Source organism: Bubalus kerabau, chromosome 1 (genome assembly GCF_029407905.1).
Source record: "Bubalus kerabau isolate K-KA32 ecotype Philippines breed swamp buffalo chromosome 1, PCC_UOA_SB_1v2, whole genome shotgun sequence".
NCBI classification, from domain to species: Eukaryota; Metazoa; Chordata; class Mammalia; order Artiodactyla; family Bovidae; genus Bubalus; species Bubalus kerabau.
Genome location: NC_073624.1, coordinates 26474919 through 26491117, shown reverse-complemented (window position 1 = coordinate 26491117; position 16199 = coordinate 26474919). Strand labels below are relative to the sequence as shown.

General features: G+C 34.0%; 1 protein-coding gene across 10 annotated transcripts in view; it reads right to left on the bottom strand.

Moving 5' to 3' along the window:
- Positions 1 to 16199, bottom strand: part of ATF7IP (activating transcription factor 7 interacting protein) — a 115564-nt gene that overhangs the window by 34199 nt on the left and 65166 nt on the right. For all 10 annotated transcript variants that reach the window (XR_008711426.1, XR_008711427.1, XM_055570752.1 and 7 more), the window contains 2 exons: positions 14970 to 15107; positions 7667 to 7732 (listed from right to left, as the gene is read on the bottom strand). Coding sequence is in view for 8 of the 10 variants with exons in the window: in XM_055570752.1 (XP_055426727.1) it covers positions 7667 to 7732; positions 14970 to 15107 (204 nt within the window). In the remaining 2 variants the exon portion in view is untranslated. The remainder of the gene's footprint in view (positions 1 to 7666; positions 7733 to 14969; positions 15108 to 16199) is intronic.

The window sequence follows — 16199 nt, the reverse complement described above, 5'->3', positions numbered from 1 at the left end:
ATATGAATCTAAAGAATAACTAGATACTCATTTAATAAACATCTAGTAAATGCCTACTAAATACCTAGCAGAGGAAGCACCAGATTACAAGCAGAAACTCAAGAAACAAGGAAAATATTTGTTTATCCTCAGAAGTAACTGATTACCAATTAAGTGGTATCCTAGGTCACAAAATTATTTTTATAATTTTTGTTTAAAAAAAACTACTTGTCACTATGTGACATAATTTCATAAAAAGATGCCCCAATTATAACTTCAGTACAAACTAAGCCTTTTTCCATCCTCCAAAACAGGGACTATAGAAATACAGTTGTAACATTTATATGCTAATTATCATTATTTGGGCCTCCATTATAATTCTTTCATCTATTTCTTAAACTGAGAAAAATAAGTCCACTCAAGTCTTAATTAAATATAATACATATTAAACAAAAGGTGATAAACAGAATTATATCAAGCAGATGCCACTAATCACTCTTCTCAACAACAAATATATTTTGCTACTTTTTATAGGATAAAAGAATGATTTTATCTGTGTAGAGGAGGAAAAAAAAATAAAGAATTAAGATAAACTGCTCTGACAGAAACATTTGAAATATCTAGAAAAGAAAATGAAAGTAACATTGTAGCCTCATTGGGAAAAGTTTTAAAAAATTTTTAGGGGAAAGAAGTGCATCTTCTAATAAGTCTTTGAGTAATCAATACACTCAAAACACTTAAAATGAAGGTAAACATTTCAGAGGGAAAAAATATAAAAGGAGGAGTATAAGCATAATAAATAGGTATAAATAAGTAAAGTATGGCTTAGTGTCACTGGATGGAGGACCTTAAACACTACAGTGTGGTGACATCAGCAAGATGGCAGAACTGAAAATCCTATAGAATCCTTCCCTTATGAAAACAATGACTTAACAACTTAAGGATCAAATTTCACTTGTAAGAAGTCAAGAAACCTGTTGAGAGATTAGAGCACCCTAAATGAGAGTAAGCCCCAAAGAGATAAATAGTACAAAGTCTGTTGCACTTAACCATCATATCCCACCTCCTTCCTTACACAGTGTGGTAAAATAGAAAAGAAAAAGGAAAAAAAAAAAATCCCCCAAAGTGTCCTCTTTTTCAGGAAAGAAACACTGGAATTTGCATGCAACACTGACTTTCGGGGGACACTGATCAAGGTACTGGCTTCAGTCTCACCCAACTTGGAAGCAGCAGCACACATTGGGTGTCTTGGGGGGTAGATGAGAAGAAAGGCAAACCCCTTGGCTTGGTACTAAACCAGAAAACTGGCAGTAATACAGAGAGACAGCAGGGGTAACTCCAGTATAACGGTTTGCTAAAGCAGCAGCAATTTGAAAGACAGATACCAGGTCGGGGATGGGACGTTCCCAAATAGAACCAGACAAAACTCTGCAGATTGGAGATACATGCACATACGCCAAGAAAATGCCATCTCTGAAAAAAGGTTTGAAAGGAGATCAGAGTTATCTAACTTGACCAACTAGTAAAGGTCTTCATCTGTACAAAGATATTCCAAAAAGATGGGAAGTGTACTTTTTCAAATGCCTAATTTCAGCAAAAGAGAAACATACCAAAAAAAAAAAAAAAAAAAAAACAGAGAAATATGGATCAATCTATGAAATTAATCTCTAGAAACTAACCTTAAAGAAACAGATCTAGGAACTACCCAACAAAGAATTCAAAATGACTATCATTAAGATGCTCAATGAGACAGAAAGAACACAGAAAGAAAACTAAATGAAATTAGGAAAACAAAGCAAGAAGAAAATGAAACTTCAGAATAGAACCAACAGAAATTCTGGAGCTGAAGCCTACAACAACTGAATTTAAACATTTACTAGAAGGGATAAAAACCAGACTGTATCAAGCAGAAGAAAGAATCAGCAAACCTGAAGATAAATCATTTGAAATTATTGAGTTAAGAGAATCAAACAGAAAAAGTGAATAAAAAAAGTAAAGACAGACTAAGAGATTTATTAGACACCATCAAGTGGGCCAATATACAAATATGGGAAAACAAGAATGGAAAGAAAGAAAGTAGGCAGAAAGCCTACTTAAGTAAAGGCCAAAATCTTCCCAAACTTAAGAAAGAAAACTGACAAATTCAAGAAGGTGAAAGACTTCCAACTCAAAGAGACCTACACTAAGAAACATTATAGTCAAGTTGTGAAAAGTCACAAAGAATGTAAAAGTGGCAAGAGAAAAGGGACCCATCACATGTAAGGCTGCTCCCTTAAGATTATCAGTGCTTTTATCTCAGAAGAAACCTAGCAGGCCACAAGGGAGTGGAATGATATATTCAAGTGCTAAAAGAAAAATACTGCCAAGCAAGAATATCATAACCAGCAACACTATCATTGCAAAAATGAAGGCAAAATTAAGATTTTCATAGTAAATACAAAGCTGAGTGCATTTCTCACCACTAAATCCACCATACAAATGTTAACCAGAGTCCTTCAAGTAGAAATGAAAGGACACTAGAGAGCAACCTGAAAGCAAAGAAAAATATAAAACTCTCTGGTAAAAGTAAATACAAAAATAAATACAGAATACTGCATTACTAGAAAGTGGAAACAGAAATCCCACCTAATTCTAGTACAGAATTTAAGTATAAAATATAATTGTAAATCTATGTTAACGTACACACAATACAAAAAGATATAATGTATGATATCAATGAAGTGGTGGGAGGGAAAAAGTGACCTGAATTTATTTCCAGTTTAAAACAGTTGTAAACTTAGAGACGTGCAAATCAAAACTACAATGAGGTATCATCTCACACCAGTTAGAATGGCCATCATGAAAACATGTATAGTATTATTAAAATGTCCATCCTACCCAAAGTGGTCAAAAGTTTCAATGCAATCTCAATCAAAATTCCTGTCATTTTTTGCAGAAATAGCAAAAGGCATCCTAAAATTCAAACAAAATCTCAAGAAATTCTGAATTACCAAAACAATCTTAGAAAAGAACAAAGTTGAAAGCTTATACTTCTAATTTTAAAACATGTTACAAAGCTACAGTAATCCAAACAGTATGGTGCTGGAATGCAGACAGACACATAGAAATGTCAAACAGAATACTGACCCCAGAAATAAACTCTTAATGTATACACTCAAATGATGTTCTACAAGGGTGTAAAGGCTACACAATGGGTAAAGAACACTCTTTTGACAAACTGTGTGAAACTGGATACACAAATGCAAAAGAATGAAGTCAGACCATTAAATCATATATAAGATTTAATCCAAATGGATTAAAGACAAAACCTAAAACTATGAAATTCTTAAGAGAAAACACAGAGGATTTGGCAATGATTTCTTGGATCAAAGCAAAGGTAACAAAAGCATTAACAAGACAAAGAAGATTACATCAAACTTAAAATCTTCTGCACATGAAAGGAAACAATCAACAGAGTGAAAAGGACACCTACATGATGGCAGAGAATAACTACAAATCATGTAACTGGTAAGGTGTTAATATCCAGAACATAAAAAGAACTCCTACATCTTAACAATTAAAAGATAAGTAACCAGATTTATGGATGGCCAAAGGACCTGAATAAACATTTCTCCAAATAAAATATGCAAAATGATCAATAAGCATGTGAAAAGATGCTCAACATCACTAAGCAGAGAAATGCAAATCAAAACCACAATGAGATAAGGCCTCACTTCCATTAGGGTGGACACTATCACAAAAGAGGAAAAAAAAAAATTGTTGCCAAAAATATACAGAAATTGGAACCCTTGTGCCATGCTGATGGGAATGTAAATGATGTGACTGTTCAGTTCCTCAGTGTTACTTGTTCAGTCGTGCCCAACTCTGCAAGCCATGGACTGCAGTCCACCAGGCTCCTCTGTCCATGGGATTTTCTGGCAAGAATACTGGAGTGGTTTGCTATTTCCTTCTCCAGGGGATCTTCCAGACCCAGGGATGGAAGTGGGGTTTCCAGCACTGAGGCAGATTCTTTACCGACTGAGCTACCTGGGAAGCCCTAAATGTGACTTTAGCAGTGATGTGACTGCAAAAGAAAACTATATGGAGGTTCCTCAAAAAATAACAGAATTACCAAATAACCCAGCAATTTCACTTCTGGGTAGAAATATCCAAAACTTTGACCTCAAAGAGGTATCTGCACACCAATGTCATTGCAGCATTATTCATAAGAGCCAGAAGTTGAAACCAGCCCAAATATCCATCAATAAATAAATGGATAAAGAAAATGTGGTATATACATACAATGCAGTATTAGCCTTAAAAAAGGAAATCCTGTCATATGCAACAACCCAGATGAACCTTGAGAACACAATGCTTTGTGAAATAAGATAAACAAAACAAATACTGTATGACTGCACTTATGAGATATCTAGAGAAGTCAAAACCATGGAAACAAAGTAGAATGATCATTTCCAGGGGCTAAAGGGGAGAGGAAATGGTAGTTGTTCTATGGAGGTCTTAGTTTTGCAAGATGAAAAATTCCTAGAGATATGTTACACAATAATGTGAATATAGTTAACACTACTGAATTGTAGAATTTAAAATGGTAAATTTTATGTTAAGTTTTTATCACAATTAAAATAAAAAGAATTATTTTTAATAAAAAATTGAAATGCAGGATTTAGATTAAATCTAAAATTTGAGAATCAACTATAAGTCACTGATTTCCATAAAGGAGAGAAATATCTTGATATTTCTTTTATAGTAAAAAAAAGATAGAAAGGATGAAAGTTAAAGATATCAGTCATAAAGCCCTAAAATAGATTAAACATGAATATGGTCTTAATAGCAAACTGCTTATGAGGATTTTCTTTTCTTTCAGAAATTAATAGAAAATGTTTTAAGCCAAATCTGAATAATGGGGTTTGTTATTAATTATGTTATTTGTTATTAATTATGTTATTAATATCAGAGGACCAAGGAGCAAATCTAAACAGAAGAAAAGAATCTGAAGTGGTATTGCTTGTTTAGTTATTTTGGTAAGGGGGATAATTCTCAATATTATTTTATGTGTCTTGTTTTTAAAGCCTAGAAAGACATATGTAAAATTATAGTGGAAATTAAAACATGGAAGAACAAAATCTTTTGACATTTCTCTAGAAATTTCTCTCATAAGAAGAAAACAATAACAAGAATGAGTTAGAAAGATGTCTAAGTTTTGAAATTTAAAACTGGCCTTACAAACTAAAAGAAGTAACACAATTTGAAAGACTGAACACTACCTTAACATTTTCTTCAAGTGCCACACACACTAATTGTTCAAATTAATCTTTTCTGATTTTTAGGAATTACACAGTATTTGTCCTTCTTTCCATACTTATTGTAGCTCTTCAAGACAAACTTTTCAGGGATCGTAATATTTTCATCTGTATATCTTAAGGTCTCTGCCTATCTCCTTTAACTAAACAAGTAAGACCTGGAAAACAGTTCTGATAACAAATGAGATATGCACAAACACTGGAAAAGTACAAGGTGGGCAGCACTACTTAGTTCAGACACAGGATGAAAAGAAAAAAATGGAAAATCATATTGTAAAAAACAATGGAAAAATTTCAAACCCCTATGTTTGGTTCAGGCATAGCAAATAAAGGTTTATACCAATTTTCTAATAGAAGAAATAGTTTTTATAGTGTGACCAAAAAAAAAGAAAAACTTTTTTTAAAAGCTGAGAAACTAGAATTTAAAATCAGAAATGTAATTACATCAGTGAAGAAGACCATAATAAAAAAATCTCTGGGTGTGGCCAAATGAGGATTTGATGATTAGCCTGTGTAAACAAACTGTCAGTTGCTCAAGAAAAGATAAATCAGAGCTTAAAAATTTAAGTTCAAAGAATATAAAGATGCAGAACAGATTTGTAGCTGCCAGAAAACAGGAGGTAAGGGTAGAGTAAAGGCAAGGTTGAAATTGTAAAAGAGAAGCAGGAGGGTATCCCTGTGTGGTGTGTATCTTGAACTGTGGTGGCAGGTTACATAAATCTATACATGAGATCAAATTGCAGACAAACACACAGATAAACATAATTAATTTATGTAAAACCTGAAGGAAACTGATAAAGTCTACAAAACTATCTGATAGAACTGTACTAATCTCTTGGTTTTGACAATGTACTACGGGTATAGGTTTCACCAATGAGCGAGGCTGAGTGAAGGGTTCATAGGAGCCTGTGTGTTATTGTTTCAATTTCTTGTGTATCTATCATTTCAAAATGAGTTGCTTTAAAAAGTCAAGTAAACAAGATATGAAAATGATTCAAGACAGAAATATCTATAGGAATAATGACTACTACTGAAAAAAACTACTATTGGAAATTACTATGTACTAGGCAATAAAGTACGATTCATGGGGTCTCAAAGAGTCGGACATGACTGAGCGACTGACTGAACTTAACTGAGGCAATAAAGTTATCAAGACTCAAAGAAATGTAACTTGCTCAAATGAAAAAAAGAGGAAAAGAAATTCAACTAAAAACAATACTGCAATGTACAATGCTATACTAAAAATCCGTATTACAGAATAACTAAGGAAACAACAGAAAGCAAAGCCTAACTGCAGACCACAGTTTGTGCTATGCTATGACACCTGTACTAAACTACATGGTTAGGAAGAGGAGAACTGGGCTACTTGAGGCCATGTAATACTGAACTGTTTTGCAGGACATAATAGACTAAACCACTACACTGGCAAATACAGGCATACCTTGCTTTAGGGCACCTCACAGACACTGCATTTTTAAAAAACTGAAGGTTTGTAGCAACATGCGTCAAGCTTGGTACAATTTTTCCAATAGCATTTCCTCACTTCTTGTCTCTGTGTTACATTTTGGTAATTCTTGTAATATTTCAAACTTCTTCATTATTATTATACTGCTATTTGTTGTTGTTTTAGTCACTAAGTTGTGTCTGACTATCTGTGATCCCATGGTCTGTAGCTTACCAGGCTCCTCTGTCTATGTGGTATCCCAGGCAAGAATACTGCAGTGGATTGCCATTTTCTTCTTGACCCAGGGCTCAAACCTGTTATCTTCTGCATTGGCAGGTAGATTCTTTACCATGTAGCCACTAGGGAGACCCTATTATAGTCTACAGTGATCTGTGACCAATGATCTCTGATGTTATTGCGATTATTTTATATTTTGCATTTTTTAATTAAGGTATGTACATTAAAACGTATCTAAACGATTTTTCAGACCACTGCTCACTTAATAAGACTACAGAATTAACGTAACATTTATGTATTTTTTTCTTTAATGAAAAAAACTTTTTTTTTTTTTTTTTACAAATTTGTGGCTTGCTTTATCACAATAATTGCTTTACTACAGTGGTCTGGAACTGAACCCACAGTATCTCCAAGGTATGCCTGAGAGAAACATGGTAAGGCAAATCTCCAAAGCTTAATTTTAAAGATGGATAGAAAATACAATTTCAAGAATGCCTTACATATACATATTACATGTACTGATGTTCATATGAAAACAATGAGGATTAGAAAGGGTTAATGACTAGTTCTAGAGCAGAAGTTCCAGAAACAACATGCAGGAAGTACATAGTATAAAAAAAAATTTCAGACTTCTTTCCTCCTAGGTCAGCACCTCCTAAGATTACCACTTAAAGCTAAATATCAACTATCCAAGAATAGAAATTCTTACTTCTTGTCTTTTCTTAAGATCTTCTTTGGCTGCTCCAAAGCGTTTGGTTAACCTGGCTATCTTGGCCTAAAAAAAGCAAAAATGAGACAGAAATCAAATGGCATTATAATATTAAAAAGGAACCTGTGCATACATAACAAGAAATCTATGGGTAATAGGATCCTCAGAAGACAGTCAACAGCTAAGGAAATAAGACAAGTTGTTATATAATTCTTGACTTCAAAACCCAAAGTAAACACTCTTAAGTTTTAGAAGACTGGCTTTTTTCCTCCTTGCTCACAAACCAGCGTATTTCTGAATATATGTGCTTGCATTTCTTATTATTTAACATAGTTGGAACCACACTTAATTTTCTCACTGAGAATTCTATATTAATAGTAAACATATCTATAAGTCACAGAAGATCCCTAACCAATAGTACATATGAGTCTGGAATTCTCTAGGCCAGAACACTGGAGTGGGTAGACTTTCCCTTCTCTAGGGGATCTTCCCAACCCAGAAATCAAACCCAGATCTCCTGCATTGCAGGTGGATTCTTGACCAGCTGAGCCACAAGGGAAGCTACATCTACAGTAATCAAATACTTCTTTTCAACAATTAACCTACTGGCAGATAAATAGCAGCAAGATCTTTTTTGACCCATCTCCTAGAGTAATGAAAAATAAGTAAATAAACAAATGGGACTAATTAAAAGATTTTGCACAGCAAAGGAAACCATAAATAAGATGAAAAGACAACCCTCAGAATGGGAAAAAATATTTGCAAACGAAGCAACTGACAAAGGATTAATCTCCAAAATATAAAAACAGCTTATCCAGCTCAATATCAAAACAAAAAAAAATACCAATCAAAAAATGGGTAGAAGACCTAAATAGACATTTCTCAAAAACGACATACAGATGGACAAAATACACATGAAAAGATGTTCAACATCACCAATTATTAGAGAAATACAAATCAAAACTACAATGAGATATCACCTCACATTGCTCAGAATGGTCATCAAAAAAAATCTACAGATAACAAATGCTGGAGAAGGTGTGGAGAAAAGGAAATCCCTTACACTCTTTGTGTGAATGTAAATTGATACAGCCACTGTGGAGAATGGTATGTATGTGTGTGTAAGTCGCTCAGTCGTGTCCAACTCTTTGTGACCACATGGACTGTATACAGTCCATGGAATTCTCCAGGCCAGAATACTGGAGTGTGTAGCTTTTCCCTCCTCCAGGGGATCTTCCTAAACTAACCCAGGGATGGAACCCAGGTCTCCCTCATTGCAGGCAGATTTCTTTACCACCAGAGCCCCAAGGGAAGCCTGGAGAACAGTATGGAAGCTCCTTAAAAATAAACTACCATATGACCCAGCAATCCCACTACTGGGCATATACTCAGAGAAAGCCATAATTCAAAAAGACACATTCACCCCAATGTTCAATGCAGCACTATTTACAATAGTCAGGACTTGGAAGCAACCTAAATGTCCATTGAGAGAGAAATGGATAAAGAAGATCTGGTACATATATACAACAGAGTATTACTCAGCCATAAAAATGAATGATATAATGCCATTTGAAGCAACATGGATGGACCTAGAGATTTTCATACTGAGTAAAGTCAGACGGAGGAGGAGAAATATTGTATGACATCTCTTACAAGCAGAGTCCAAAAAGAAATAATACAAATCAACATTTACAAAACAGAAACTGACTTACAGACTTAGAGAAAGAACTTATGATTGTCAGAGGGAAGGGATACAGGAAAGGCTTAGTCAGGGAGTTTGGGACAGACATGTACATACTGCTATTATTTAAAATGGATAACCAACAAGGTTCTACTGTATAGCACAAGGAACTCTGCTCAATGTTATGTGACATCCTGGATGCGAGAAGTGTTTGGGACAGAATGACAGATGTATATGTATACCTGAGTCCCTCAGCTGTCCATCTGAAACTATCACAACACTATTAATCAGTTATACTCTAACATAAATAAAAAGTATTAAAAAAAGAAAAGAAATGCCTGAGATGGAAAAGGTTGGGAAAAAAGACACATGGCAGAAGGGGGCTTTAAGAGCTCTCACCCATCTCAGGAAATTGAGAAGACTATCTGAATGTTTAGGACAGAATGCAAGCTCACAAGTGGCCTGAAAAGGCCCTAAGCTGCCACCTCAGACTAGCTTTCAGAATTTATGCAAGCAGGAAGAGAAGAATAAGGCAAGTGTGATAAAACAGGTTGTAAATGGTCTAGCCTAAGTGTTGAAAGAGTACCCCAATGCAGTTAATCTGCAAAGATTTGGGAGAGTAATCATTTTACTTTTTTAGGCTCCAGGCATTTAAATGAAAGTTGCTCAGTTATGTTTGACTCTGCTACCCCATGGACTGTAGCCTGCCAGGCTCCTCTGTCCATGGAATTCTCCAGGCCAGAATACTGGAGTGAGCTGTTCCCTTCTTCAGGGGATCTTCCCAATCCAGGGATTGAACCCAGGTCTCCTGCATTGCAAGTGGATTCCTTATTGTCTGAGCATTTACGTTAACTGTCAAAATATCAGCTGACCACTAAGCTAATAAAACATAGACTTCAGTGACCATACACAATAACGAATATATCACTTTCCAAAAATTGTTTAGAAAACCCACTAATCAAGCAAACAACAACAAGCAGCAATAGCAAATCCTGGATAGAAGGGGAAAATCTGATTTTCTGAATTGTCACATTGCAATATTCAAAATATCCATTTAAACAGTAACAATGAACAAATTAGGGCATATACAAAAAAGTAAGAAAGTATGGTTTATTCACAGAAAGAAAAAAAATTAACAGAAATATAGCTCAGGCATAAGACTTACTAGACAAAGACTTTAAATAAATGGTTTTAAATCTATTCAAAGAGCTAAAGGATACCATTGAGAAAAAACTTGAAAAAAAAAAAAGGAAAAAAATGTCTCACCAATAGAGAGAATATGAGTAAAGAGAGAGATATTATATATTTTTAAAAAAGTATAAATTCTGTAGCTAAAAGTACGATAACTGAAATTAAGAAATTCACCAGAGAGATGGGAAGACAAGACTGTGAAAGAAAAGTTCTGTATACTTTTTTGCACAATAGGTATTAATTCAAGAGGTTAAGTTTAATCCCCAGAGTGATCACTAAGGAAAAAGTAAAAACTTTATAGAAAGAGAAAAATAAAGAGAGTTTAAATGGTTCACTAGAAAAAAATCACAAAAGGCAATAATGTAGGAATTAAGCAACAAAAAAGGTGAAAGACAAGTAAAATGGTAGGACTAAGTCTTTCTTTATCAATAATTTAAATGTAAAGAGATGAAAAACTCTTCAGTTAAAAGGCAGAGACTGGCAAAGTGGATAATAAATCATGACCCAACTCTATGTTGCCTACAAGACTTCATCAAAATGTAAAATTTCTGTGCATTAAAAGACATTATCAAGAGAGGAAAGTGAAAAGAAAACTTACAGAGTGGGTGAAATAGTCATAAATCATGTATTTTAAAGTGTTCAATATCCAAAATATGTAAAGAACTCTTACAGCTCAACAATAAAAAGGCAAAAACAAAAAATCCAGGAATAAAAATAACTTAAATTTTCTCTAAAGTAGATACACAAATGTTTAAACAACACATGAAAAGATGCTGAACATAAGTAGCCACTAGGAAAACAAACCAAAATCACAATAAAATACCACTTCATATCCATTAGGATGTCATAATTATTTTTAAAAAACACAGACAGTAACAAGTGTTAACAAGGAAATGGGAGAAATGGAACCCTCAACATTGCTGGTGGGAATATAAAACAGGAAACAACTGACTGTTCTACAATCAATTAAAAGAATTACCATATGACCCACAATTCCATGCCCAAAAGATTTGAAAACAAGTATTCAAACAAATACTTGTATACAAATGTTCACAGCAGCATTATTTTCGATATTCAAAAGGTAGAAAAAACTCAAATGCTCATCAAATGTTCATCAACTGAAGAATACATAAATAAAATATGTATATGTGTGTGTATGTATACACAAGTTAACATCTTGAATTAATTCCTATTTATTTTCAACAGTATAGAAAGATAAATATTACTTAGCAATAAAAAGGAATATAGTAGTGATACATGCTACAACATGTATGAATCTTAAAAACATTATGCTGTGAAAAAACAGGCCAGACACAAAAAGTCACATATTGTATAACTCTGTTCATATGAAATATGCAGTATAGGTAACTCAGTAGAGACAGAGAGCAAATTAGTGGTTCCCAAGAGCTAGAGGGAGAAGGAAATGAGAAGGGACTATTTAATGGATACAAGGTTTTCTTCTGGATTGATAAAAATGTTCTGGAACTAGATAAAGATGATGATCATACAACAGTGTGAAGGTACCAAATGACACTGAACTGTAAACTTTGAAAGTAATTGCTATCCAAATTTTACTTCCATAAATATCTAAATATCAGAACAACAAAGAAAGAGATGGGAACTAAATTGGGCTGAGTAAAATGTAAATAAATGGCATGGTAAGGACAGATCATAAATGAATGGAAGCTACAATATGAAATCAAATGGCTGAAATAAAAATACTGTGAGCATTAACACTCTGCAGTGGGCTTTCCTGGTGGCTCAGTGGTAAAGAATCTGCCTGACAATACAAGAGGTACAGGTTTGATCCCTGGTCTGGAAAGATACCACATATCGTGGAACAGCTAAGCCCGTTCACAACAACTACTGAGCCTGTGCTTGAGAGCCTGGGAACCACAACTACTTAGTCCATGTGCTGAAATTACTAAAGCCCGCACACCCTGGAGTCCATGTGCAGTAACAAGAGAAGCCACCACAACTAGAGAGTAGCCTCCACTCGCCTCAACTAAAGAAAACTCCACACAGCAATGAAGACCCAACACAGCCAACAAATAAATAAAATTATTATTTTTTTAAATCTTAAAAAAAAAAGTACTCTGTAGGACAGTGAAGCAACTGGTGGGATTAGGAAAAGTGGATCAAAAACTAGGAGATCTAAATTACAAATCAGAAAATGAACACAGGTTTAAACTGGTACACAACTGAGGAAACTGAACTACATAGAAGAGAATTAACATGCAGCATTTTAGAAAGATGAATACAATGCTTGAGAAGGACCAGTAAAGATGTAAAAAGCAGTACCAAAGTGGTCGTGTAAAAGGCTGCTATTATAATCAAGGAACTGGGTAATGATGGCCTTGTAGAAAGTTAAAAGATGTAAAAGACAGACTTTTATATAAGAAATTTAAAAGTTTTAATCTGGCAACTCTCTGTGTATATGTGAAGTGATACAGAGGAATTAGTTTATAAGAACTAAAAAATTGTGAATAAAAGGAACAATGGGAAGACATTTCTTGCAGATTTTTCTGAGAATTTAAGAATTTTGAGTAAGGGGAACAATGTGCAACTCCGCAACATGACTTATTTGTGGAGAAGATGATTGATTTGATGTTGGAAAGATTAAGATTCTAAGGCTACAAAGAAATATCCAAGTGCAAAGGTTTATTAGAAGTTAGAGACAGACTTGTATCTTAAAAATATGAGTTAAAATCTCAGGTTCTAAAAGCACAAAATCATAGATGCAGCCATGGGACTGATAACAAACCATGAATGAAATTATTCTCTTAAATCTTCCAACCTTTTCAGTTCTAATTCAACATTCTAAATAGTACTAGTAAAATAAAATGTAATAATTAGACAACACTATCACTAACTATATAAGGACCCACTAAAGGTAAGAAACAGGAATACTGTTGTCCTAAATGATGCATTATAAAATAACTACAATGACCTTATTATTAATAAAGTCTCACTTTAAATAAAATTTTCAATATGAAATTAAAAAACTAAACTTGTTGGCTGAGATATATAATTCCTAAAATCTAGTCACAGTTGCTTGCAATTTGCTTTCAACTGCGCAACTTTATTTTCATGAACCACTTCTCCCTTATTTGTAAGTAAGGCTCTATAAGTGGTTTTCAAGTCAGCATCTGAGACAATGCTCATTTTTCAGACAACCTACCAAATAGAAACCACACATTCCCTTCTGACAGAAAGAATGCATTGATGAAATTCCCCAGTTTCTTAATCTCGGAATGAAATTATTTACTAACACATGCTACCATGTGCCCATTTCAACTAATCAGAAGCTCAAGTACTATGTGTTAATATACAGATATATTCAATAAAAAATTAAAAGTAGCAATTATTCATAAACACAGATCAACAAACTAATGTCTTTAAAAATACAATTCATTGGAGGAAATAGATTAATATAAAAAGAATCACAGCAAACATTATTTAGTACTTAACAGCATTTTAGATGATGCCAGCCTTTCTTCACTGACTGAAGAAATACTGAAGATGCACCACTAAGATTATTTCTGAGGCTTGGCATGGGTTGATACATATCTCAAAAGTATGTTGAAGTCTGAACCCCAAGTATTAGAACACAAACTTATCTGGAAATAGGTAATTGTAGAGGTAATTACAGTTGACCCTTGAACAACATGGAGTTGAACCGCATGGGTCCAATTATACATGGAAATTTTTTTTCAATAAATATACTATTCATATTTTCATTTTACAGATCTTTAAATTGAGTGAGAGTCTGTGTTCAATTAGAGATCACCATAACTGAAATCAAAGGAACTAGGGTTTGAGTTCTGATTCTATCCGAACTGTTCACTGCTGTGGGTGAGTCATTTATGAATTTCTTCTTTTTCTGAGGCAGGTACCAGTACACAGATTTTCAACTGCAGGCAGTGGGGACAGCACCTCTAACCCTTATACTGTCCAAAAGTCAACTATAGTTAAGATGAGGTCCTACTAGAATAGTGTGGGTCCTAATCCAGAGTGACTGTTATCCCTAGAAAAGGGGGGAATTTGGAAGCAGACACACATACAGACACAGCACTATGTGAAGATGGAGCCAGAAATCACAATGATACTTCCACAAGACAAGAAATGCCCAAGACTGTCAGTAAACCGTAGGAAGCTAGAGGAGACAAACGGAACAATTCTTTCTTACAGCCTGATGGCAGCTTGACCTTGGGCTTTTAGCCTCCAAAACTATGAGACACTACATTTCTGTTTTGGAAGTCACCCAGTTGATGGTATTTTTTTTAATGGCAGCCTGAGCAAACTAATAGCAATTCCTTTTATTCCTAATACTTAGAAGTTAAATATACTTTATTGTCAACTTGGAAAACATATACTAGAAAGTAAGTTATGAGAATGATGACACATGGGTATGCAATTTACTGTACAAACCTGTAGTTCAGCAAGAACTGTTTTATGTCTCTTGTTACACTCAATCTTTTCCACTCGTGTTTTCAATTCTGCCAATGTCTTATCAAATACAGCACACTGCAGTGCACACAATTTTTCTTCCAGTAACCACTGTACAACCTAAAAATATATATTTCTTTGTTACAAAAATGGAATTTCAAGCAAGCAGCAAACAGTAAATATTCTGAAGTACTCAGAAGACAGTACTAATACATTAGCTAGTTTGTTTAAAAAATACTGGCATCCATAACACAATGATATCTGTCGAAATCCTCTACTTCTGCCTACATATAATATCTACTGTAACAGAATAAAATGTACTAAAAATAGAAAATTTCAAGAGGGTGAAATTTTTAAAACATTTTGAAATTGAAGTTTTAATATTTTCCTCCCATACCCTCTATTGTGATTTGAGGAAACAAGGTGAAGGACCAGATTTTAATATTTTCTAATCTGTTACAGATGATATTTTTAGCAGACACTAAGAATCTCACTGCTCTATGAAATTTACTCAGTTTTTATATTTATCTCATTATGGACCCATAAAGAGGACACATGGTGCGTATCCATGGACCACACTTGAATAACACTTTCCTAGAGGAGTAAACCCTCAGTATACACAGATGTTTTCAAAATCCTTTCACATAGCTATCTTCATATTTCTAATAGCTCTAAAAGAAAGACTAAACTGGCATTATTATCACCATATGATAAAAAGATCCAAGAGAAAAAAAGCTACTTTTTTACTGTCTCTGTTCCTTTCTCTAATGGGGATATTTACACTTTGAGGCCTAGGTTATTTATAATTTCACCATTAAATCTGTAAGGCTTTGAAAAATTAATTTCACCCAAGTCTCCTATTCTTCTCTTAAAAAAAGATTTGTCGACATTTATGAACACATTTTGAAAACTATATTAAATACTTCATATTTTCATTATTTTTATCTCTAGTCTAATACATATAGTGAGAAGTTTCCAACGCCTGTACTTTAAATATTCCTTTTCCCTAGTCCTTCCAGAGCCTTGTTCATACCATTTTTAATACTAACCCTAAAACACATAACAAAGAGCTTAGAATGCAGGGACTTAGAGTCATGAAATCAGCTTATGAAAAAAATTATAAAAGCTAAAATGTTAACGTATGAGACTCTAATGTTCCTACTAGAATGAAGTTGAGTGTAGAAGGGAAAAAAAGCTGAAAACTGATACTCA